At 41.7% G+C, this 27403-nt stretch overlaps 1 protein-coding gene across 4 annotated transcripts in view; it reads left to right on the forward strand.

The window, feature by feature from the left end:
• usp45 (ubiquitin specific peptidase 45) overlaps positions 1-27403 on the forward strand; it is a 74161-nt gene that overhangs the window by 14116 nt on the left and 32642 nt on the right. For all 4 annotated transcript variants that reach the window (XR_008810703.1, XR_008810704.1, XM_056285784.1 and 1 more), the window contains exons 6-8: positions 18768-18919; positions 23342-23437; positions 23993-24123. Coding sequence is in view for 2 of the 4 variants with exons in the window: in XM_056285784.1 (XP_056141759.1) it covers positions 18768-18919; positions 23342-23437; positions 23993-24123 (379 nt within the window). In the remaining 2 variants the exon portion in view is untranslated. The remainder of the gene's footprint in view (positions 1-18767; positions 18920-23341; positions 23438-23992; positions 24124-27403) is intronic.

Raw genomic sequence — 27403 nt, forward strand, 5'->3', positions numbered from 1 at the left:
TCGGCAGAACCAGGGTACATGTTGGTATGGCTCCTGGCAAAATGCCTTCCCCTAAACAGCTGTAACTGACTGTCTCAGGCCCTTACTGAATCCAGTTTACTTGTCGCATTATAGCCCAGCCTACTGATTATCTGACTGCACGTGCATGCATAACAGTATGTCCTTGTTAAAATATTAGTAGACTACCTGTTAAGATATATAAAAATGGCTTTTATCTTTTGGTGTGATCTGTTATATTTCTTCATCTATTTTGCAGAAACAGTAAGAAGGGAAAAAATGTTAAAATATAGGTTACATTATTAGACCATGATAGGTTGCTGTACTTGTCATTAAGTAAATATTGTGCCAAATATGACCTAATACTGACTAGATGACAAGATAGGCCCACTATTTCTTGTGTTTTTCCTGTTAATTTCTGCATTGTATAATTAAGTGGAAGAAAAACATTTGAACAATTTTAAGTTTATGGTGAGAAAGAACAATACACAAAAACATATCTTCCTTTTTTTAGTGCTTGTTTAAAGTGTTATTAGTTATACAGTATATATAATAACAATACATCTTCGTAAAAATTGACTGTAAAATTAGATGGACATAATCGATTGGTGGTGGACAGTAATTTTCCACATACCACATCAATGGGATCTAGGATCAATGAGATTGAAGTCTTGGTTTTGGCTGGGCTATTCCAAATTATTGGTCTTTTTTTAATAGTAATGATAATCATTACATTTATTTATCACTTTTCTAGAAACCCGAAGCGCTTCACATAACTCACTTCACTTTTTTGGGGTAACTCACTTCAACCACCACCAATGTGCAGCACCCAACTTGGTGATGCACAGCAGCCATTTTATGCCAGAACGCTCACCACACATCAGCTTGAGGTGGAGAGGGAGGAATCATTGAGCCAATTACATTGGGGGATGATTAGGTGGCCAGATGGAGAGAGCCAGCTTGAGAATTTTGCCCGGACACCGGGGAACCCCCTGCTCTTTGCGATAAGTACCATGGGATCTTTAATGACCACAGTGAGTCAGGACCTCGGTTTAATGTGTCATTCAAAGGACGGCCTCTCCTACAGCACAGTGTCCCTGTCACTGCACTGGGATTTGATATTTGTCGTTTTATTAGAACCAGAGGGAAGACTGCCCCCTACTAGCCCACCAACACCACTTTAGCAACTCAGTTTTTCCCGGGAGGTCTCTCATCCAAGTGCTAGCCAAGCCCATACCTGCTTAGCTTCCGTCATTTAGTAGAGCCAGGGTACATGTTGGTATGGCTGCCATACCACTTTAAGCCATTCATTAGTAGATTTTGCTGTGTGCTTTGAGTCATTGTCCTGTTGGAACATGAATCTTTGCCCTTAATGCAGGTCTCTTGCCGAATGAAACCAGTTCTCCTCAAGGATTTATCTGTATTATGGGGGAACACTGATGCACAGTGTACTATTACGCTAACATCCTAACCCTGAGATTCTGTTTGAATGCTGACATTAAACTGGCTTGGCCAGGCGTTGCAAAGAGTGCAGGTGGTGGGATGCTTGTATAGCTGTGGGTAAATCTGGGGGAAATAGCATGAGCCTCTGCATACATAGCATTTTGCTAGAGAACCCTGCCACATGCAGGTGTAAACTGGCTCCATGTGTATCCAAGGATGCTTGTGGAAGTCTTCATTCTTCCCAACCACCGTAAGGCTTTTGCAGTGGTGAGACCCAGGAGAACAGAGATTTGGACACACCAAATTTGGAAGGGAAAAGGGTGAGAAAGAAGGATTTACCTGTATTTGAGTGCCATCCATCTTTTCAAGATGAAGAAAAAGAAGAAGAAAACTACTTTATTTTGTCATTATAGGTTACAATAAAAAATTTTCTCTGCATTTAACCTATTCTGTTGTATAGGAGCAGTAACAAAGCAAGAGAGGCAAGCTTGAGATGGCTTGGAGAGATGGAGGAGAGCTGCTGGGTATATTGGGAGAAGGATGCTGAATATGGAGCTGCCAGGGAAGAGGAAAAGAGGAAGGCCAAAGAGGAGGTTTATGGATGTGGTGAGGGAAGATATGCAGGTGGCTGGTGTGACAGAGGAAGATGTAGACGACGGGAAGAAACAGAAATGGATGATCCGCTGTGGCGACCCCTAACTGGAGCAGCTGAAAATAGTAGTAGTAGTATTGTATAGGAGCAGTGGGCAGCTGCAGTGTCTGGGGACCAACTCCCGTTCTTTTTCATATTGCCTTGGTCAGGGGTACAGGCAGGCGTATTAACCCTAACATGCATGTCTTTGTGATGGTGGGAGGAAACCGGATCATCCGGAGGAAACTCACGCAGACACAGAGAGAAAATGCAAACTCCACACAGAAAGGACCTGGGACGGCCTGGGGTTCGAACCCAGGACCTTCTTGCTGTGAGGCAACAGTGCTAACCACTGGGCCACCGTGCCGCCCCGTTGCTACACAGTAAAACAAAATATTTAGTGGGAGTTGAATTTTTTAATTTCTGTTCTGCCAATTGTCCAATTTGTTGAAACTCTGAGGAATGGATCAACAAGAGCTGCTGCCCCTCCTAATGCATCGAGTCACTGGTTTGAGAGCACATAGCCCATATTGCTTTGTTGCACTTGTAGTAAGTTTCCTGTCAGTTAGGGCTAAATGCCAGTCAGTAGCTAGTAACAAGCTTGTCCCCTGGTGGTGATTTCACAGAGAGGTAATTGTGGGTTATTTTGTCTTTATTTCCACCACTGCACACTAAAGTAGGCCAGCGAGTGGGCGGCAAAGGCTTGTGTGTGTGTGGGGGGGGGGGGGGGCTGTCTGTAAGTAACATGGCACTGGCTCTCTTGGCCTCAGATGGCAAAGAAACAGGCTTTTTATGCCCTGCAGTTACAGCACATTAACAAATTATTAAGACATTTGGTGTTTCCTGGCCTTCCTCTTGACTGCCCTTTTTCCGATGCATGATGGGAGCTGGCCTCAGCTCTCTGCACCGCTACACTGTACCTTATTTTTTATTTTTTTTACTAGACTTTATCAATTAAATACTTAACTCTGTGTGGATGATCCATTCAAAGAAATAGATTGCATTTTTTTAAACAAATGTTATATAGCACTTTTCTAGCTGCAACAGCCACTCGGAGAGCTTTACAATGAATGCCTCACATTCACCCACGCTCACACACCCTCATACACTGAGTCAACCATGCAAGGTAACAGCTCATCCTCGTCAAGAGCACTTTGGGGTTTAGTGTCTTGCTCAGGGACACCTGGACATTTTTGCAAGTAGGAGCTGAGGATCAAACCAGCAACCCCGCAGTTACCAGACGACCTGCTCTACCTCCTGAGCTACTAGAACCCCCGAAATGTGTGTTTGTTATAATACTTTTTTAAACATTTAATTGAAAATGTATAACAACACTAGTTGAGGCTTAACATTATTTTTTACAAGTCATTAATTATTTACTAGACTTTATCAATTAAATGCATGCTGGTTGCAGATGAGCCATTCAAAGAAATGTGTGTGTGTGTGTGTGTGTGTGTGTGTGTGTGTGTGTGTGTGTGTGTGTGTGTGTGTGTGTGATACACTAATAACATTGAGAGGCAAACATTGATGTGAAACAAATTTGAAAGGAAGCAGTCATTTATTGTATTGCTTCCCAAGGCTGAATTCCAGTTGTTTGGTCTTGGTCAGTTTTTTTCAGTTATGAAAATGTGAAACCAATCCAAGCTTGAGAGATCATGTGGACTGAGCTTGTTTTTAATGCTCTTAAAATTGTCCGCTTTTCTCAAGTAAAAAGTCCCCTCTGTTTTTCTTGTGTGAAAAAGAGCAGGGAGTGCAGGAGGTGTTTGAGATTGTGTGTGTGTGTGCATGAGCATCATGATGCTTTCCTCTGCCCAGGGGACAGGCTCCTCAGTGTCACTGCTGCCCATACTCGGTGGCTGAGCAAGGAGGGCCAGGTGGTGGTGCCAAGCACAGCACAGTCAAGCGTGGATGCAGCGCATGCTGACATTTGCAGTCCCTGACTGCTGCAGGGAGAGGAAAAATCTGCTTTTCCATATGCTTGTGCTCGTTGCAACCCTTCCCCTCACCCACCAACCCCCTCTCTCCTCTCCCCTCCCTGTCCCTACCAGATGGCTCCCTGAACATTGTTTACCTTGGGTGACGGTCCCAGATGCAGAGTGTGACCATAGGCATTCCAATTCTGCCCAGTTTGTTATCCATTCCTTTGCTCGTTCGTGGCGGAAGTGCTATTCATTGACATTCAAGCTGCATACCTAGGTATATTGGCCACTTTTTTCGACTTACAAGTACTAGAGGTGGACCCCACCCCCGCACACACACATGCATCAACACATCTCTTGATACCTTCTCAACTGCACATCAACTCCAAAAATACACAGAAGTTTAGAGTGCTCCCCAATCTCAGTTTCTTTTACCATGCATTGGCTATTGACATATGGTGCTCCCTCATGGCTGCAGCATTGAGTTAGGAACAGGCTCCCAGATGTTGCCAGCAAGGAGGGCCAGATGCTTTTTGCCCCACTGGGTGGGTCTCCACGATAGTCAGTTGTCCCGACAAGCTGAACCTCTCCCCCTCCCTCTTAGTCCCGTAAACAAGCATAGGACAAGTGCCAGCTTCTCATCAGTTATTAATGGAGCATTTCCTGACAGTGTTTCAGCATGTTGTACAAGGTAATTGATCTTGTTGAAAAATAGAAGGACATATATCAGGCATGGATAACCATGTGCCATGGAGGACCAACAGTATACAGGTCTTCTTGCTAACCAAACACTGCACCAGCTGGTCTCACTGATTAGCTCACTTACAACCAAAAAGGAGGAACCAGTTTGTGAAATCAACTAGTGTACACTTTGGTTGGAATGAAAACCTGCATACTTTCAGACCTCCATGGCACATGATTGCCCATCTTTGACATATCGTGGTTACATTTTGACATATTGTGGTTACAGATTACATTTTTGTGTACTGCATACTTTTTTTCCTTGCATTATAATAGGTCTGCCCTTGATATGCTTTATCATACAAAAGTGTTTACAGTTTAAATTGGTCCTTGACAAGAAATGACAGACATGGATATTCTGATAATTAAGGCAACAGGATTTTTTTGAGCAAGGAAATTCCATTGATAAACCACCAATAGAAACTTTGTTCTTGTGTGTTTGAGTAAATATGACCATTTCTTTTCATTCCTTTTAAATAGAAAAGTTCAAATTTTTCGAAGATTTCTTTTGGGGAATAGAATTACATTGTGCGTAAAATGTGAAGTGCCAGGCCAAGAGTAAAATGCCCAGGGTTCACATCCCAGCTAACCTTATCGGGGCCACATGTATCAAGAGCCTTGTCCTTGGAAGAAAAGAAAAAAGCCTGCCGGGTTGAGGGCAGTAGTGTAGGATGACTATTGCTGTTGGATGAATAGATTTCTTATCAAATGTGTTGTGCATAAAGAGTGGTTCTATGAATTGAGGAAGACATGCAAGAGCAAGGCCATTTGTGTGTTGAGGATTATGGTGGTGAATGCAAACGGAAAGGTTGTCATGATTAAGCTGGTTTACTGCTGGGTTCTGCTTTCTTGGTTTGGGCTGAAGTGTGTTCAAGCCAGAGGCCTAAATGTCAACCTGCCCTCTTGACTGGTCTGCTTAGGTGGAGTGTTCTTGGACCTTGCTCTTTCATACATTATACAGACATGAATAGCTGAAGCCATACAACATTCAGTTGATGAAGAGAATTGTGTTTGCAAACAACATAGTGATATTCATTCTTCAGTTTTCATTCTTCAGTTAAAAAATGTCAGAAGGGAAGTGGGGGTGAGTCTGATTTTCAGAGTAAAAACTCCGTTGTGCGTTCCCTTCTCTAAATATATAGCAATCATAGCTAGCAACAGCAGCCCAGTTGTCATTCAGAGTTTTATGCTAATGCTGAGCTCATGGGTTGGTGGTTAATTGTGTGCAGGTTATATTCTGGTCTGATTTCAATAAAAGTAGACTATTTTTGTTTTAATAAAGTTAGTATCAGTGACAATCCGCACTGATTGTGACCTCAATATTTTGATGGGCTTAAAAAGTGGATGTGGCGTTATATTGTAATGGCCGTCTTATAATATGTCATATCATAAAACATGTTAAATTAAAAAAAGTATATCTGTGGAAATTCATCACTTTTGAGTGTTTTCCAATCTCTAACTTATGCAACTTTTTCTACAACATTCTACATTTTCAGGCAATTGTTAAGAGATGCTAGTACTGCTGCTGCTACTACGACTAAAAATAATAATTCATGAAGAATCACAGGAATAATAAAAATAAACTTTTATAGGCTACAGAACTGAATTCACAGTGCTTAACAGAAAGCGTGAAAAGAAGAAAAAGTAGAAGAATGAGAAAAGAATGCGCAAAAAAAAGCTGTTTAAAGCTTCTTTTTTTTTATAAATTGCATGAGGTGTGAAGTAAGGATTTATGTGATTGACTGATCAAGTCTAAGTTCCTCAGGCAGGGCCTTCTGCAGTCTAGAGGCTGTCACAGCGAAAGCGCACTCACCTTGTCTTGAGTCCAAACCTCCACTGGCTCCCCATAATTTGAACTGCTGCTCCTCACTTACAAAGCCCTCTGCTGCCCGCCCCTCTCTCTCTCCCTGTCCCCCACCCTCAGCAGCCACAACCACCACCATCACCGCTTAGGCCGAGCACCGACCATTGGTTGACAGGGCCATTTCTATTGCTTCCCTGTAAACCACCCTCTGTTACTAAGATACTGATCACAATGTAATTTTGTAAAACGTTTATGTGAAGTGTCTTTGAGTACCTTGAAAATGACTATACAAATGAAATATATTATTACCATCTAATTTAATAGAACCTTGGTCTAATTTATGTAAGTACTTTGCCCTAAAAATTGCAATGCTTTGCAAGGGCTGGGCACTGTATATAACACGCGCGCACACACACACACACACACACACACACACACACACACACACACACACACACACACACACACACACACACACACACACACACACACACACTACATGAGATTGAGAAGAGCTCTCTATAATAATGTTATTATTAACATTAATCTTTTTATTTGATTAGTAATGTTGCTTTGTGCAATGTTACTGTCCATGACAGTCCTGCAGAACAAATTGCCTCATTGAGGACGAGTGTGTGTGTGTGTGTGTGTGGGGGGGGGGGTTTGGGCTATTGGGATATCATCCATGTACCTTTGTCTCAATCGATTTCCTAATCTGGAACGAAAATCAAAAAATTAAAACGGGGCTTGTTTTTTAAATTATCACTGTTACAACGTTTTGGAAATGATGATAGAGCCGTTTTCCATTTAACTTTGCCCTCAAAATAGAATTTTTTGTTGTTTCCTTATTACGCATTTTCCTACAGTTAGTCAAATATGAAAAATCCAGTTTCCATTACTGCGAAATGCAAAATTGGGGCAATTTTAAAGGACCTTTATCAAAAGCTGAACCGGAAGTACATTTTATTAGTACATTCATGTCATCCTCCTTGAGGATTATCAATCAATCAATCAATCAATCAATCAATCAATCAGATTTTATTTGTATAGCACTTTTCATACAAACAAATGTAACACAAAGTGCTTCACACAATAAAACAATGAAATCAATAAAATCTCTCCCCCCTCACAAAAAATAAATAAATAAAAGTACAGACAAATTTTAGAAGAGTACAAACAAGTTTAAAACTGAGTAAAATAAATAAAAGTGCCATAAACACTGATTAATTAAAAGTAACAACAGAGCAGAATATATAAAAGTTGCAAAATGTATAAAACACACACACTACGAATTTAGCTGTAGTCTGTTTTAAAAAGTAAGGTTTTTAACCTGCTTTTAAATGTGTCCAGTGTGGGGGCCTCTCTCAGGTCCTCAGGCAGGGCATTCCATCTACTTGGGGCATAAATAGAAAATGAAGCTTCCCCTGCTCTAGACCTAGCACAAGGGATGGTTAAAAGACCACTGCCATTGGACCCAAGAGTTCTTGCTGGTTTATAAGGAATTAATGTGTCTTTTATATAGCGTGGTGCAAGGCCATTTAGCACTTTGTATACAATTAAAAGAATTTTAAAATCAATTCTAGCTTTAACGAGGAGCCAATGCAGAGATCTAAGAACAGGTGTAATGTGCTCATAATTTTTAGTTCTGGTGAGAACACATTCTGCCGCATTTTGAATTAACCCTTGTTGGTGCACAACTGATTTTGGAAGGCCAGTGAATAGTCTATTGCAGTAGTCTAGTCTACTTGTTATAAAAGCATGGATTAATTTCTCACAGTCTGATATTGATAGAAAGCCCCTTAGTTTTGAGATGTTTTTAAGATGTTAGAAGGCTGATCTTGTGAGGTGATTGATGTGGCTCTTAAAATTTAGATCACTGTCCATGATTACACCAAGATGTCTAGCTTCACCTTGCACTCCAGAGACAGAGAGCTGAGATGAGCTGCAATTCTCTGTCTCTGAGTCTTTGCACCAAAAATAAGTATTTCTGTCTTGTCTTTGTTCAGTTGTAAAAAGTTATCTGACATCTATAAAGTAATATCATTAATACACTGAATTAGGGAACGTATGGGAGCTAGGTCATCAGAAGATATTGATATGTACAGTTGTGAATCATATGCATAATTATGGTAATTTGTTCTGTGTTTCTGTATAACATGTGCAATAGTAGTGGTCCAATAATTGAACCTTGGGGTAGCCCACACATTATACCCACTTTGTCCGAAGAAAAGTCTCCAATAGACTAAAGAACTGCCTGTCCTGAAGGTATGTTCTAAACCAGTTGAGAACTGGGCCAGAAAGGCCGACCCATTTTTCTAATCTCTAGCAAAATATCATGATCAACAGTGTCGAAAGCAGAACTGAGATCCAGGAGTACAAGAACAGACAATTTATTGGAATCTGTGTTCATATGCAGATCGTTCACAGCTTTGATAAGTGCTGTTTCTGTGCTATGGTGAGCTCAAAAACCTGATTGACAAATGCCTAGAAGGTTGTTAGATATTAAATAGTTATTAACTTGAGAATAAACTGTTTTTTCAAGGATTTTGCTGAGGAATGGTAAGTTGGAGATGGGCCTGTAGTTGGCAATAGCTGTCTTATCAAGATTACTCTTCTTCAGAAGTAGTTTAATAACAGCTGTCTTAAGTGCTGCGGGAAATACCTGCCTGAAGACAGTAGTTAATAATTTCTAAAACGTCATGTGCTAAGCAGTTAAAACCATTTTTAAAAATTTGGTAGGGAGAGGATCCAAGCAGCAGGTGGACGACCTGAGCTGCCTAACAATATTGTCTAGACTTTTAAGGTCTAGAGTGTCAAAGTGAGACATGGCGCCAGTGATATTTCTGGAGAACTGGAGGGTAGGTACATTACTGGATCTTAAGGCACTAATGTTCTGTCTAATGGCAATAATTTTGTTATTGAAGAATGTAGCGAATTGCTCACATTTTTCAGTGGACAGTATCTCTGATGGGTTTGGAGATGATGGATTAATAAGTCGGTCAATAGTAGAGAAAAGCACTTTACTATTGTTAATATTTTCATTAATGATTTTAGAGAAAAAAGACTGTCTGGCCTGTTTAATTTTTTCGCAGTACTTGTTCAGTGTATCCTTATAGATTTCATGGTGAACCTGAAGTTTAGTCTTTCTCCACTGTCGTTCTGCTTGGCGACAGTCTCTCTTAAGCTGCCTAATAACCACTCCATTTCTCCAGGGGGCTTTTTGTTTTTCTATGTTTTTAGTTTTAACAGGTGGAATGTTGTCAAGGATATTTTGTATTTTTGAGTTGAAGTCGTTCACAAGATCCTCAGTTTGTGATGACATGAACGGTGGCAATTCATTTACGGTTTTCTGAAAGGTTTCAATTGTGTTACTATCAACGAAGTGTTTTTTGATCATTTGAGTGCTCTTCTGTTGTACAGGAAGAGCAGACACATCAAAAAATATGCAACAGTGATCAGAGATAGCAACATCCATGACACGGGGTACAGTAATATTAAGTCCTTTTGATATGACTAAGTCTAGAGTATGCCCCTTATTGTGGGTGGGTCCGGAAACATGCTGAGTGAGAGCAAATGCCTCCAGTAAGCTAATTAGGTTTCTAGCATTGGGGTCTGTTTGATTGTCAACATGAACTTTAAAATCACCCAGGATGATGAAATAATCATAATCAGTGGAAACCATAGACAGTAGCCCACGAAAATTCATCAAGAAAGCCATGTTTAGATTTTGGTGGCCGATAGACAGTAATTATTAAAATCGTAGCAGTACAATGTATGGTAAGAGCAAGGTGTTCAAAAGACGTGAATTTCCCAAGGGGGATTTCCTCGCAGCTATAGGAATCAGAGAAGACAGCAGCTATTCCACCGCCTTTCTTATCAGATCTGGTGGTATGGATGAATTTGAAGCCAGGAGGTGCAGTCTCAATAAGCGTGACTGCACCATTTCTATCCAGCCAGGTCTCGGTCAGTAGGGTGAAGTCCAGGTTATAGGTACTTAAAAGATCATTAACTAAAAATGACTTATTAATTAGCGACCTGACATTTAATAAAGCCATTTTTATCGTCTGAGGTGCATGGCTTTGTGGGGGACTGATAACTGAAGTCCGAACTGGCAACAAATTTTTTAACTCCCTGTATGTTACAGGGAGATTACGGGGTCTGTGTCTATTGTTTATTATTACAGGAATTAGTATGACAGAGTGACAGTCATCGGTATGATGGATTGAACTCACCAAAGGACCTGAATAAGTATGGTTTACAACCGAACCAAAACCACTCTGCTCCTGTGGACGTCAATTAGTGACGGAACTGTCCACACCTGTGTGCGGGCACCAAACGTTATTGTCGATAGCACAAACACGAGAGTTGGAGACAATGGGATAAAACACGTTTGCAGCCAGCATTCGTGAGCCTGCTCGATTTGGATGGAGTCCATCACATTTAAAAATAGAAGACCGCTTCCAGAACAGATTAAAATTGTCAATAAAACCAAATTGTAAACGAGAACACTGTGACTGAAGCCAGGTGTGAAGCTGCAGAAGTCTGCTAAAACGACCAATGCCACGGCTGAAAGTTGGAAGGGGGCCAGAGATAAAAACTTCCTTTTTACTAAGTTTTAGAAGGTTAAAAAGATGCATGAAACCCGATTTTATAAGCTCTTGACTGCTGCCGTGGAATATCATTTGTGCCAACGTGAACGACAACGTTCTCAACAGGTATATTGGGATAGCAGACTAGGAAGTTCTACCAGAATGTCATTTACCTTGGCACCTGGAAAGCAGTGTGTTGTAGTTCTGTTCGACCTGACGTTCCTGATGATAGAGTCACCCACAATCAGAACAGAAGGTGGCTGTGGAATGGGTGCAGTAGAAGAGTGCACCCGACCATCATACACCGGTGAATGGGGGCTCCCAGCCAGTGTTGGAGAAACAGCACCAGGGGGGATGCCACCGGTGACCAGTTTAGAGCCGGCAGAGTGTTTGGACACTGCCTCCTTCAACAACCTACGTCGAACGGATGAGGTTTCTTTTCGGGATCCGGGGTGGTGAGTAGTAGCCAATGCTGAGCGTTCTGCTCCTGGATGCGACACACTGGTCAGTGGAGGGAAATCTTTGTTGTCCAAAATGTCAAATCCATTTGCTGAAAGGTCAGGAGGAGCAGCCGAGGAAGGAATGCCAGCCGGATCAGGATGTAGTGGGGGATTGGGGAGGTCAGATTTTCCAAGACTTGAAATTTATTTCCAAGCTGGAAAGCCTCATTTGAAAGCGGTTGGAGGCGGTGGAGGCGGTGTTTAGCCAGGTGGTTTTTACAGTTCTTAACCTGGACCCAAGGCTCTGGGATGGATGGCGTTGAGCAAACTTGGATCTTAGGTTTTGTTCCAAGGCTGAGCCACATGTCCTCCCCCAGGGTAGAGAGGCCTGTAGAGTGGATCGCTTCACCTCCAGACCACGAAATAGTGGTATCATTGTCCTGGGTCGGTGCTGTATGGTCTGGGGGGTAGGACGGGCTGGTGCTGCTCTGATTGCCCAGGAGAGAGAGGTGTTTTGATTGTGCTGTGGCCACGGATGATAGGTCCAGGATTAACTTGTCCTTCTCCCTGAGTTCAGCCTGCAGTCAGGTAATGTCAGTCTTCAACTGTGCAAAGGTTGGATGGCAATCCACACACACGGCCATGTTTGTTGTCCAGCAATTAGCAAACAAATTGGAATAAGACTCCATAAAAGTGCAAAAAATCTTAAAATCCTTAAATAAAAAGCGACCGGCTAGCCTACCCACCAGGCTAAAAATGAACCTAATTAAGCTGGCAGCAGTCGAAATTAAGATCCGAAAGTCCGATGAATTTTTTTTTTTAATACCGTGTTAAAATATATAGGTAAAACAACCAGGATCTAAAAGTGTAGCGTAAAATTGTGGCCAAAAACTAGACAAAAAAACATCAATTCACGACAGAGCCTCTCTACAACGCAGACGGTTCACACCGACGCATGCCTCGCATGCATATCCTCTTGTTTCCCTTGATAAGGATAAAACTGTTCATTCCCTCATGGTTGGCAAGATGGCCTGAGGGCAACGTGTAGCCTGAAGCTGTCTATAGTGTGTTCCTGCAGTAGAGGAAGCTGCAGTTTCAGGACCGCATTTCTAGGACCCTAAAGGGAGGGGGAAAGACCGACCAGAGGAGGCGCTATTGCAGTGACCAGTACACATGCACACATCCGGCTTCCCACCTGCAGACACGGCCAGTTGTGTATGTAGGGATGCCTGACCAAGCTGGAGGTAACACGGGGATTCAAACTGGCGATCCCTGTGTTGGTAGGCAATGGAATAGACCGCAGTGCAACCTGGATGCTGCGAGCGCTCTTCTTGTAGGCCTGCTTGACTCTGTCGGCATCGAGGGGTGCATTGCGCACCCCCAGCTTAATGTTTGCCCCCCACACACACACAGTGAACCAGTATCAAATTTATTAATCAAGTGTAATTATTTTGTTTCTATAAAATATTTCATTTACAGCACTGGTTAGATAATACAACCCAAATGATGAGTATAGTTTAGACAGGTTATGCAACAAGGACTCTGACTACATTCATGTAGTTGTAGGCTATTTATCTAAATATGCAACAGTAAATATGCATATCACAAAATGGATCCGTTCTCCTCCAGTAGTTATTTCAAGACAAGATGCAAGTAAGGAAGAAGATAATGCACAAGCAGACATCGAGCTCACACAACGTTGCCTGTGCATGTGCATTATGCCACAGAAATTAATGGAGAGGCCACAAAGCAAAAGGTGACGATCTATAAAGTTCTTACAGTACATCGAAAGACACTGAAGTTCATGCTTAATATCCTCGCAATGAAATTTGCCCTTCGATGCCTTCACTGCTATGTATGAGCATTTATGTTCCACTGTCAAGATGACTAAATGTGACCACAGACCACAATAAAAACGCTGGCAACTGACAGCGCTTAGTAGATTTTGCCTTTCAGTGTGCACTCTGGAAGCACCTGACAGGAGAGATCCAAGCATTATTCCGTTTGCCTGTAGACTAGCTATTGTATTGTCAACATGGCTGTAAACTGCTTAGCCTATTTATAATTTTGTTCAATAGTGATGAAAAAACTAGAATACATTACAGCCAATTTACTTATTCCATGGTAAGGGATTTATATTTGATTGGTTGAACCTTTCCATTTTGGCACATATGTCTGATGAGATTTAATTAACTATGATCTGAGGGTAATTAGGCTACTGTAGGCAATTGTTGGCTGTTGATTGGATCTGTGGCCATGTGAGGACATTTATTATATTCAGTTAAACTTTTCCAAGACCATATAATCTGTTAATATGTAGGCTAGCCTACAAGGTTTTTATTTCTGGTGACCGGGAATTTTTTTCCACTTGAGAGGATAATTATTGTTTTGTTTTTTTGTTTTTTGTTTTTTTTTGGGGGGGGGGGCTTTTCTCCCCAGTTGTATCCGGCCTATTACCCATCTCTTCCGAGCCGTCCCGGTCACTGCTCCACCCCCTCTGCCCATCCAGGGAGGGCTGCAGACTATCACATGCCTCCTCTGATACATGTGGAGTCGCCAGCTGCTACTTTTCACCTGACAGTGAGGAGTTCGCCAGGGGGACATAGTGTGTGGGAGGATCGCGCTATTTCCCCCAGTTCCTCCTCCCCCCTGAACAGGTGCCCCAAGTGACCAGAGGAGGCGCAAGTGCAGCGACCAAGACACATACCCACATCCACTTTCCCACCCGCAGACACGGCCAATTGTGTCTATAGGGACGCCTGACCAAGCTGGAGGTAACACGGGGATACGAACCGGCGATCCCCATGTTGGTAGGCAATGGAATAGACCGCCGCACTACCCAGGTGCAGGATAATTATTTTTAGCAGCTTTTATCAGTAGGCATATTTTCAACTAAATAATCAGTAACAGACTGTGCATTGCCAGACCTATTCCACACTTCTATTAGTGTAACAGTGGAAAGAAAACTCTCCTATGGAATTTCAAGCCAACAACATGCTAACATCAACTTTTATAATAGGTAGGTAGAGTCCTCAATATGTGCTGTTGTAGGCCTCAGTGCCGTATAGCTTTGATTATTCATTTGTTCACTGTTGACATATTATTGGATGTGATATATTAACAGAGGATGTGCGATCATTTTGCAGCCAGTTCATGTTGAAGTGGATAAGTTTAGAGTTGTAGAAATTACATGGGCGTGGATGGGCGTACCAAGTTTGATAAAATAGTTGGGAGATTACTCCGCATGTTGTAGGCAGAATACTGTTGTCTTGTACTTATTCTGTGCGGGCCATTGTGTGCTTAAGATTTATAGACTAGACACTAGGGATGGCACAATATAGGATTTTATCGCGAATCGCGATTAAAAAAACACTCATGAAACGTAACCCTAGTAAACCCAGATAGGGGGTTCCTTATCAGGAAAAATGAAACCTGTGAATGAAAAAGCAGAATTTCAAGCCTTTTTCTATTCTATTTCGTGTCTTAAAATGCTTTGATATCCATTTTTTCAAATTGAGTGACAAAACCATTTTTTAAAAAAAGCCCCATTTTTCATTTACCAATTTTCGTTTCGGAATAGGAAGTCAATTGAGGCGGTGGTACACAGATTGGCTAGGGATCCATCTCTGTGTTCATCCGTCCATTTGTTTTTACCGTTGCACAGTGGCAATATGTGTCTGCCACAAAGTGGGGGTCTAACAAAAGTATCGGCAAATAAAGGGTAGAGGCTAGTTCCCATCGATGCAGAGAACGGAAATGGAGTACAGAACGGTCAACTGAGCAGACGCGAAATGCCTCTACCATGCCTCCACATGCCCCGCGTAGCATCCAGGCGCTAGGATTCTAGGAAGACCCACCCCTACTCTGCGTCTGATTAGCTAACTTTAACCCTAACCTCGCCCTAACCCTAACCTTAACCTACCCAAACAACGGAGGCAACGAGTACTTGCGCATGCTCAGTTGACCGTTCTCTGCATCGATGGGAACGAGCCTCTACCCAAATAAAGCAACAAAGTGGCCAGTATAGAAGGCAAACACACAAGCCACATCCAAAATTTACACCACGTGCATACATGCACCTGTTATGTATGTGTTTCCTAATTGCAGTTTGTAAGTGACTTGATGTGTTCTGATGTGTCCGTAACGTGTCGTCAATAGCGGGTCTAAGATAATGGAGAAGGCCTCTTTACACGGTCAATTTTTTTACAGCCTTAATTCAAAGAGTTAATATTATCAGGCACTGCAGGAACTTTCCAGATTACTTTTTTCTTTTTCTTTTTTTTTTGCTCTGAAAAGGCTTGCAATTCTTTCTATTGTCTCTGTCTACTGCAAATAACTCTTAATATTAAGAGATAAGAATGATGTGAGGTAATCAGGTATTTCATGCCTGGTGTGATGTTTATTACTCCATTGCCTTCCAGTAACTCAAGCCCCACTTTCATCAAATACTGCTCTAAAACAATAAAACATATTTTCTTAAGTCTGCAGTTAGTTTATGTAATAGTTTTAGGCAAAAATAACATATTTTGCCGTGTTTATGTGGTCATGGAGCACAACCAGGCAACTGGACCTTATCATGTGAGACTTATGGCATGATGCCCTGGGGGTGTGTACTTTTACTTCGAAGGTGTGTGTGTGTGTGTGTGTGTGTGTGTGTGTGGTGGGTGGGTGGGTGGGTGGAAGGGAGTCAAGCCAGGTGGTTGGATTGAGCGCCTGCTTGTTTGTTCGTGTGGTTTCAAAGCATTATAGTTCAATTACAGATATTTAACTTACTAAGGACTTCTAAAGACTTCTAAAAACTATAATCAAATCCAAATATTGTCAACAACCACCAATTTGAGAAAATCAAGTAAATACTTGCAGAGGAAACAATGCATGTAAGTTCTTCCATAATATACTTCAAGGCCGCATGCCTTGAATGCACATGTACTGGCTTTCCCCAGTTTGTTTTTGTTTTTCGGATTACCATTCATAATCGAAGAAATTATGGGCGTCAATCCATGTGCTAATCAATGTCCTATCATTTGCTCATTGATTGTGCAAAAATAAACAAAATTTTAAACATTCTTTGGTCCGATTAAGCAGCATATGCTTTATGGTTGGTTTTGGATAAAATTATTTGAAATCCAGGCTGTCTGGTTGGAAAGCAATGTCTTGAAAATGTGTTGTGTTTGGCTACCAATAAAGGTTTACATTCCTTCACGAAGGATGTTCAGATTTACAGATGTTCTTCGTCGATGTATGATGAACATAAGCAACCATACCCTCTGACGCAAGCACTCCGAGACAGAAATCACACAACTGATGAGATAAGAACAGAGATAAGAACAAATAAAAACATAAAATAATTTTGGGGAATGCATTGCAGTTGTTTTAGATGTATTGAAACATTTCCTTTTTTTTTTAGACAAGACAAATGTACAAAATTGCGGATCTTGACAGTGTAACAGTGACGAGCCACTGAGCTTTATTATTATGTAATAAACTTTTCTAATGTTGAATGTTTTCTTGTTCAGTTTAGGTTATCAAAAATGAATTGAGTTTAGATGAGACTGACAGATGGTTAAGATCATAGATAAGATAAAGCAAATGTTGAATGCTTAGAATTAAAACAGTTGATTGTCAGGGTAGTTTAGAAGGTAATACTTATTAGAAGAAATTGCCAAACTTTAAAGTTTGGAATGGAGATTTTTTTTTCTTCAATAAAACACTGAGCTCATTTTCATCGAGCAGATTGCAAGACATCCACCTGTTTAGGCCATGCATAGCTCATACTACCTGCTAGTGATATCACTGCTGCAGTTATTGCAGTGTTCATGCATGTGCTTGTTAAGCAGTAAGGAGGCTTGCAGCTTGCATTCTCCTGAAGCATGAAAAACAAGCTAAATAGTGTGAAATGTGTAATTTCTGAGTTGTGTGTTGAAGCATGGGGGAGGGGTGCCATCTCTCTCCGGTCTTCTCTCTACAGCCTTGGGTCCTTTCACTTGTTTTGCTCATTAATGCCTAATGTGACGGAACACCACTTGTCTCTCCCTTCACTAGCGGGATGGACGACAATTAAATTGGAAGTGATGAGCTGGGACAATTCCTAATCGTTGGTTGCATGTCTCAGCCCAAGCGTTGTTTGTGTATTTGGCGCCAGCATGTTTGCTAGATACCTGCGCAGTGCTTGTATAGTTCCACTTATAGATTAGACACAATTTAAATTTTTAAATTTGCAGTACCCAAGTATTGCTAACTCTTAGTCATTGATGATGGCATGACTTTGTGGTGGTTTCTGCGTTTTATGATTCCATGTAAGCAAGCTTTGTTTTGAATATAGATGTGCCTTTGCAAACCTCCCAACCATCCAAAATTATAATAGTAAAGGACTTTTCAATGTTGGTTTAGATTTTAAAAGTACCAGTAACACATACTTGCAATAACTTAAATAAACATTAGCAGCAGTGATAGACTTGCTCTTAACTACTAGCATGCCATTGGCATAAGCTTCATCTACTAGGTCTTGTTTATTTCTAGCTACTATCTGTGTCTCTGTGTAAGACTCTCACCATCTGCAGAAGGTGGATCTCTGTTTTAGGTTAGTTTTCAGTGATCAGGAGAACAGCTGGAACTGGAGAGCCCTCATGTCCCCCCCACCCCCATCCTGCCACTCCCTAACCAGTGTAAACTTCTCCAGCTGTCATCTGCTCCTCCCAGATGACCCAGCTCTCTCCTTCCAGCTGCCACCTCAGCACTGTGCTCCCAGCCACAGTCCTTTTTCCAGGCCAGGCCCAATGTTTACATCTCCCAGCTGCAATCCCGAATTCAGGGCAGCCCCAGTTTTTTAGCTCTGAGGCCCAATATTAGTGTCGAGCCCAGGTTCTCACCCCAGCCCAAAACTCAGCCCCATTTCCCAGCCTCATTCCAACTCTAGGCTTTCATTCTTGCTCACTAACTCAAATCCAGCACCAAGTCCTGGTATCAGAAATAGTCTCAAATGAAATGTAAAATCCGACCACTCACTAACGGCAATGTGGTTTGAATACCCCAGACCACCCCCGAACCATAACCCATCAGTATTTTTTAACTATCATCATCATACTTCTTTTACTAATTTGCAGTGGGTTTTCTGTTGGAGTATCGAGTTAAGCATAGACTGGTCACTTGTATACTATCTTACCTCTTTAAACCACTGAACTATTTCATCCCTCTGTTTTATAGGAACATCTCCCAAGATTATCAGTTTGCGAGAGGAGCAATTCGACTACGCTGACGGTCCCAGGGGTAAGACTCCGGTCATCAACAGCACTTTGGTTCCTGTCAAAGGCATCAACAACCTGGGTAACACCTGCTTCTTTAACGCCGTCATGCAGGTTGGTATTGCTCTGGTTTGAAAATATACATTTTTCTAGTGTATTTGGGGTAAAGGGTAAGTTACTAACTTAGAAACTGAATTTGGGAACAGATGTAGAGAGCCAATGCCTATACATGGCTGTTGATATTAAAATTATTTTTACCATGCATGTGGAACACAGTGAAGTTAGAATATACTACTATGTCAAGAACAATGCAAAAAAAGACCTAAAAAGTAGTTACAATGTTTCACACTATTAGATTTTTTTTATTTTCATAAAAGACACCATACAAAAAATACAAATCCTTAATAAAGACAGTTATGCACCTTACATAAACATAAGTCATACAGTGTGATTCACATACAGTGCTGCTTGAAAGTATGTGAACCCCTTGAGCAGTTTAGATTTTTCTGTTGTTTTACCATGATTTTCTTATTCTATCATCACCAGTTTTTATGTATGAAATGTCAGATATATGTTTATCAGTTGCATGTACTTGTTTAGTGGGACTTGTTTAAGTAGCCCAAAAACTACATGAAACATGGAATAGTGTATGTGCAAAAGTAAGTGAACCCCCAGCTGCATTGGTTAAGTCAAGCAGGTAACAGACTCAGGTGAAACACATTTGGATGCTTAATTAATCATTTAAGCAGACCATTGAAATGATTGGTCACAATCAAAACCAACATGTTTGGAGAAAAGCCAAGACTGCATATGAAGAAAAGAACCTCCTCCCAACAGTGAAGCATGGTGGTGGAAATGTGAAGGTCTGGGGCTGCTTTTCTGCTTCTGGACCTGGACGACTCCATATTATCCAAGGAACCATGAATTCTCCGGCATATCAACAAATTCTTGACCAGAATCTCCTGCCATTAGTCAGGGACTTGAAGCTGGGACGAAAATGGATTATGCAACAAGACAATTACCCAAAGCATTCCAGCAAAACTACAAAGGAATGGCTTCAGAGAAAGAGGATTCATACTCTGGATAGGCCCAGTCAAAGTCCGGATCTTAATCCAATTGAAATGTTGTGGCGAGACCTGAAGAAGTTGGTACATACCAGATGTCCCTCCAACCTCTCTCAACTGGCTGAGTTCTGCAAGGAGGAGTGGGCAAAAAGCCCCATAAGCAGATGCGAGAGACTGGTTAGTGGTTACGGAAGACGTTTGGTTGAAGTAATGGCTGCAAAAGGAGGAGCCACAAGCTACTAATACAAGGGTTCACATACTTTTGCACATGTTAAATTTTCAGTTTTTGTGAAATAAACCACCTTTGTTGAATTAAATAATGAAAATATATCTCTTTTTGTGTGTGTGTCCATTATTTGGAAGGTGTGCTTTACAAATTGGGATTTGGATGTATGTGTAATAAGCTCATTTTAATGTTTTTACAAAAACAGTGACCATGTCTGGAGGGTTCACAAACTTTCAAGCAGCACTGTACATACATTGTTTTTTTTACAAATTCCCTTGTGACTTCTACCACCTCCTCCCCTGAACATTTAACTCTAAGGTTTTCCAAAATATTCCCTCCCACAAACCTCTTACAGTTGGCCTTTTTTTTTTTTTACAATCCACTGCCAACGTCTGTTCAATTCTCAAATAATAATTTATGTCTTCCAGTCTTGTATTTTTGGCACTAAATTAGATTTCCAGAATTTAAGAACAGTATTTTTAAAAACCAAACATGAAAAACACTGATGTGGGTACCCTAATGACTGCTCATAGCTAGTGACTTGAAGAATACAAAGAGAAGCGCACAGAGCAACGTTACACCTAAGGATTAACATTTAGCTAGTTCTCAATTTCAAACCATATCTTTTGAATTTTCCAGCAATCCCAGAAAGTATGGAACAAAGATTCGCTTTTCATTTTACGCTTGATACTCAGCTCTGAGGATTTATTCATCCTTATTATCTTCTCAACGAAATTTCTTTTTTCAAAATTGACTTACACTGGACTGGAAGTTTTTTTGAGCCAGTCACCTAGTGGCCATAATGAAATCGCAATTTAAGGCACTTTCCCATTGGCGTCACATTGAGTCCCGGTGGTTGCTGCTTGCTGGAAATGCCTGCTGTTGTTGTGGTTCTGTACCACGCTGTTACAATAATGCCCCTGCCACTTGGTGGTCGGAGATGTAAACAATACAATGAAGTAATGCCGCAGCCACACCTCACAGCAAGAAAGTCCTGGGTTCAAGCCCCGGGGTAGTCCAACCTTGGGGGTCATATCGGATCATCCTCTGTGTGGAGTTTGCATGTTCTCCCTGTGTCTGCGTGGGTTTCCTCCGGGTGCTCCGGTTTCCTCCCACAGTCCAAAGACATGTAGGTCAGCTGGATCAGCCGTACTAAATTGTCCCTAGGTGTGAATGTATGTGTGTCAGCCCTGTGATGGCCTGGCGGCCTGTCAAGGGTTTCTCTCCATCTGCCGCCCAATGACTGCTGGGATAGGCCCCAGCATCCCCGCAACACTGAGAGTTGGATAAGCGATTTGGATAATAGATAATTGATGGATGTAAAAGACAGTATCGTGATAGTCAAGTGTATCGATATTTCCTTACATTCCTACTTTTAGGTAATTTTGAAGTATGCTTAGTGTGGCAGTAAATGCAAGGGTAGTTTAAAGCTGCTGTAGGCAATATGAACATTCCAATGCAAAACCTTTCGCCTCACTCTCTCTACTGCCTCGTATCACATCGCTAAGCCCCTCCCACCAGATCAGCAATTCAAATGTGTACAACCAGGAAATGTCAGAGACTCATGAAACTTGTATCATAGTAGATAATCTGTCCATGTAAAGAAATTGTTTGCTTTTTTTCCAGTCTTAGTTACACTAATACCCCTTTTACATTGGCCAAAAAACCCGCTAATGTCACCTTTGGTCAATGTAAAAAGGCGGATGTTAGCAGGGTTTTTTGGGCCAGTGTGAAAGGGGTATTATAATATTGTTCATGTGAAGCAGCCATTTCCAGTTGGTCTTGTTGATTTTTTTGAAAATAAAACACTTGTGTGGGGGGCTGGTAGAGAATGGAGAACTAGTCCACAAGCGAACGGTGGGGCAGGGAAGACGCGAATTGATCGTGCACACATGCATCTGTTTTTGTAGAACAGCCAAAAGGAACGCCCTCTCGCTGAATTGACCCATGATTGGCTAAAGTCTCGTGTCACTGGTTACATTTTTTAAAGCCTGAATACAGAGCCAAGAGGATGTACAGAAGTCTAGTTTCCACTCAGATCACTTGAATTACAATATGCTCAAAGGTTATTATGGAAAAACCGCCTACCCCAGCTTTAAAGGCTCTGACACTTTCACCTGCCCACACAAGTGGCACTTGGTTAGTGCAGAGAATCCATACAGCACCGCAACAGAGCAGCCCCAGCTTTTCTCTGGTCATGTTGTGGTGACTGTAAACTGACATTCCTTTTCAACAATGAGGCTGTTTTTTCCACCATTTTGTTAATCACCCTCAGGGCCTTCCTCGTTGATTGAAATTCGAGTGAGCATGCTTTATGTGTTGTTCCGCCCTTTATCTCTGTCTGTTTGTATTGTCTCCTGGAAAATTGCAATCTTTCAGGTGAAAACACATAATTGTCAGAGGATGAGCTGTGTCTGCACTCACAATGCCTGCTCCATTGTGTGTTTTCCATAGCAACTGTCCTCACCGCAAGGATGTGACAAAATGAATATCTCTTGAAAAGGAAGAAAAATATGCTTCTCTAACATGAAGGGACAATGGCTGCTTTGGGCTGTCTCCTCACTGAGGATCCTCTCTTCTCTACAGATACATATGAAAGCCTCTTCTAGAATAATGAACACATGTCATTTTTCAAAATCCACCTAAAGTTGAGATAACGTTTCACAAGGGTTATTTTTAATTCACCACCTTGCATTGCCATTTTTTAAGCACAAATGCAATGGTATTGTCATGCAGGGAATTCTCTTCTAGTTTGCATGCGGGTTTGTTTGTATATCGGGGTGGGCTAAGCTAACTGCTAGCTCATGCAGACCGGCGACATTCATCCTGGCTGGCGTTGGTTCCCTTGGACAGTAATTTTTTTTTGTTTAGTTTGGATATATGTGTTAGTTTGAATTTGTGTGTTTGTGTAGTTTTTGGATGTTTTTGTCTTTGCGTTGTACTGCTGTGGGCTGGGGGAAATGGCATTTTGTTTCATCATGTCCGCAAGTGCATCAAGTGAAATGACAAATAAAGTGTTCCTGATTCCTGATATACTCAGAGAAAGCAGTTTTTCAGATCGTTACCTTAAAAATTGTACAGTCAGTGCAGCACTAAAATGGTTTACTGATTTTATTACATTTTGTCCACTTCTGATTATGTCCTGATTTTTTTTCTACGTTTATTGACATGTAGTAAAATTGTGATATTTATTCTGTTTATAATATGGTAGTAAAACAGAAACAAATAACTATTCTATCCTTATAGAATTTGTCCCAGACTCACATGCTAATCGACCTCATCCAGGAAGTGAAGGAGAAGGGACACAAACTGAGGATCTGCCCCCCTGGAGAGACCCACCTGGTACAGTCTGCTTTGACCCCTTCAAAAAATAATAACTGATTCCAGACCATATAACCTTGCCTCTTGGACTATCATTGATATGCAAATTACTTTTTACATACCAGCATCTTATAGACCCTCAAATAATACCTCAGTCCCCCATTGAATCTTTTTTAACATCCTCAACAACTATAAACATTTGAAAGAAATTGAATGAAAATGATTATTGTTCTCAGCATTTTCTTCTCGCATTCTGCAACTTCCAATTCAACTGAAAAACTAGACTTGATTGTTTTCAAAGGTATTTGAAGTGCTAAATCATTAAAAATATTTCTTACAGGATAGGATCAGTTAATGAAAAATATTAATCATTTCACATGATGCAAAAATCTTTGTGTTGTATTCCTGAGTAATCATTCAAAAACGATCAATAAAAACTTCCAAGAGTAGAATTTAATCCTGTTTGATATTTATGATTCCACTCTTACTATTACGCTTCTCCTCCAGAATATTAAATACCACTTCCACCTTTGAAACAAAGATGGCTAATTTATAGTTTGTTCCTGTGCATTTCAGAGTCCACTGACGGTGACCCTTGCCAGCCCAGAGCCCCTGACCTCAGCCATGTTCCTCTTCCTCCACAGTATGAAGGAGCAAGGGAAAGGTCCTGTCAATCCCAAGGTTCTCTTCAACCAGCTCTGCCAGAAGTAAGACTCACGGCACCCTCTATTCATATCATTATTGATTGTAACCAGACCTATTTCTCAAACTAGAGGGGTTAAATGAGAAGTAGATATTTTTGTTTTAGTGATTCACCAGGGCTGAAATCCTGAGCCTTCCTTTTTGAAGTGCTTTGTGACAATAAGATGGCAGGAGGAAAAATTTGAACTTGCTTCAAGTGATGAGCAGACACCTTGAAATCATCTATGATGATACACATCAACACACCTTCACCATCTGTTGCATCTGATTGGCCTAGTCAGTGATGACTAATATTACAGAGACCCCTAAATTTAATTCTGCTTAGACATAATTGACAAGCTCTATAGTCATGTGAAGGCTGATCCGACCACCATGGTGAGCAAGATCCCCAAAGTGCACCACAACTGGCCTAACTGCACTCTGTCAGCACTTTACAACAGAGGGGCCACAGTTTTCACCTGCTCTCATCCCCTTGCTACCATGGTGACCACTTCAACCAGCCAGAAACCACTAGCACCTGGTCCAGAGAAGCTCCACCTGGTCCTAGCCAAACACCCTTAAATGTACTCCAGGCCCAACACAGACACATACGCACATACACAACCATATTACTGCACTGTACCATACTAAATGCCTTGAAGCAGCCAGTTATTTTTTTGCTCATCTCCCTTTTGCCACACTGCTGTGCCACCTGTGTCACGATTCATCCTGTGCAGGGTCTTGTTGACTGCGACAGGCGGATGTGCAGCCCCATATTGGTGAACTCTGCTGTCCACAGGCTGCTCTTTGATCAGGCTGAACGGTTGGCTGGCTGTCTATTATGAACAAACAGCATGAATGTTTGGTTGGTTGGGTTCTTGTTATTGGAGCATGGTATACTGCTGGTTAGGTCCATGCTCTGTATATATGTAAGAGGGGATCCTGCTCTGTTCAGCAGTGCAGGTGGGTGGCTGAAGCATTTGACTATCGAACCACTGGGTTTGTCCCTGGTATGGCTTTGATGAATAATCAGGTACCCCTTTTGTGTGTGTGTGTGTGTGTGTGTGTGTGTGTGTGTGTGTGTGTGTGTGTGTGTGTGTGTGTGTGTGTGTGTGTGTGTGTGTGTGTGTGTGTGTGTGTGTGTGTGTGTGTTTATGTTTATTGCCACCTCACCTGGTACCACCTTAGCCTGCAGTGTGCATGAACTCAGCCGTGCATCCAGACAGGCAAGCATTTTACACACATGAAGGGCATATCTGCACTCAAAAAGGCCTAGTTTTATGTTTGTACATTGCATGCATTTGAATTTAGGCACATCTTCACTGAAGCCTAACCGCTCATTTCTAATATCAAACACACACACACCTCAATTTCTCCATCATCAAGATTCTTTGCCGTTTGGTTTTTGCCTCTGTACAACCTGTGTATAACCTAGTGTATAATGAAAGGCCTACATACAGTAAATCTCAATCTTCATTCAGCTAGGTCTGTAGCTGTGAGCGGAAGGAGGTGGATCAAAAGTTGCTCTTGTTTGCATCTTTTTTTTCAGTGTGGTTACCTGCAGGATGGTTAAAGTGCACTTTGGAGGCATGCTGTAGCTCTCAATTGTTGCTAAAGGCCTTTTCTTCCAAAGGGGGTTGCTTTAACCGTGACCCGTGTGGGTGGGAGAGTGCCACTGCCTCTGTGTCAGGGTGCCTGAGAATGCCTGCCGCTCCCTTTCACTCTCAGGCCAAATGTTTTTGTTGACAGGCAGGTTAGTGTGGCCCCCTGGCTCATACCAGGCTCACATTTCAGTGTTTAATTATGACACTGGAGACATGTTAAATTTTCTGTTTGTGTGTGTGTGTGTGCTCTTGTGCCTGCACATACATGAGTGTATGTGCACATGCATTCACGATCAACCAGCTGGGTACTCGCAGCCTGCCGCTATCGGCTCTTGCCAGACCAGACCCTCTTCATCATGCCAGCTGGAAGAGTCTGGTCTGGGTTCAGACCAATGCCAGGCCAGTGGTTTGAATGGCCAGCACCACATGCTCTCTGGTGCCAGAGAGGGTCCCAGCTTGTACAGGGCTCTACAATGCGAGTATTTCACTCACATTTGCTGCTAAAAATAGATATTTGCAAACTGGAAAAATAATTTACAAGCACAGTGTAAGAGTAAAGATTACAGCCTACAGTAATCTTTTTTCCCTGCTGCTGCTAATCGTTCGAAGTCCCACAGTCCACAAGCCACATTACGCCAATCACAGTAGGGGTTACTGTGATGACGCAGCCCATGTCAAGTGAGAGAGAAAGCTGAACAACACTGTAAACAAGACGTAGTATATGGCTGGACTGGGTATGAAACCCTATAGGGCTTTTAATTTGAAACAACAGATAAAGGAAGTGGCGACGCAAGGCTGGCCAATGGTGTAAGTTCATCACTCAGTCAGTCAGGGACAGGCGCATTTAAAAAGTATCACAGACATTGCTAAAAATGAAGCCCATTGATTTATATATTGAGTGAAAAAGAGACAGAGAAAAAAAACCCTGTATTGCAGGACCAATACATCTGTTAAAATGCAGTGTCAATATTTTAAAACCTGTTTCAAAATTGTTTCAGTGTTTCAATGTTAAAGAAATCTTTCGAATGTTTTAAAAAGCTCTTGCAATATTTTATATAGGCTCCAGCATCCCCGCGACCCTGAGATCAGGATAAGCGGTTCGGATAATGGATGGCTGGATGAAAGCCGTGTTTTAACATTTCAAGCTATGTCAATGTTGTTTTCGGTACTTTAAGGCCCACGCTTAATGTCTAGATACTAAGGTCTTCCACTTTCATAGTCCTCCACTAGTTTTCACATCATAATTGCACACAAGGAGGAGGAACACACACACACACACACACACACACACACACACACACACACACACACACACACACACACACACACACACACACACACACACACACACACACACATAGTGTAGAGCCCTGTTGTACTCAGATCATGTTCTGTTACAAGGTTGTAACATGGACGAAAATGTCATAAAATGAAATAACTAAAAGTATCTTCTTTCTTAACTTTCCCCTTGAATTTTACCTTTGATCTGAGAGTTTATCTAATAATTCTGCAATTTCTATTTATAAGAGGCTGTTACTGCACCCCTGGCAAAAAAAATGCCAAAGTCAGATAGAGATGGGCCGTGCATACTGAGGCATTTGCCTGCACCTGCTTTCTTCCTGGAGTGATAGAATTTTAAACAGAGCTACTGGGCACAAGTGCTCTGCCCTCACCTTCATCCATGTGGGGTAAATAAATGCCC

This window comes from Lampris incognitus, chromosome 9 (assembly GCF_029633865.1).
Source record: "Lampris incognitus isolate fLamInc1 chromosome 9, fLamInc1.hap2, whole genome shotgun sequence".
Taxonomy (NCBI): Eukaryota; Metazoa; Chordata; class Actinopteri; order Lampriformes; family Lampridae; genus Lampris; species Lampris incognitus.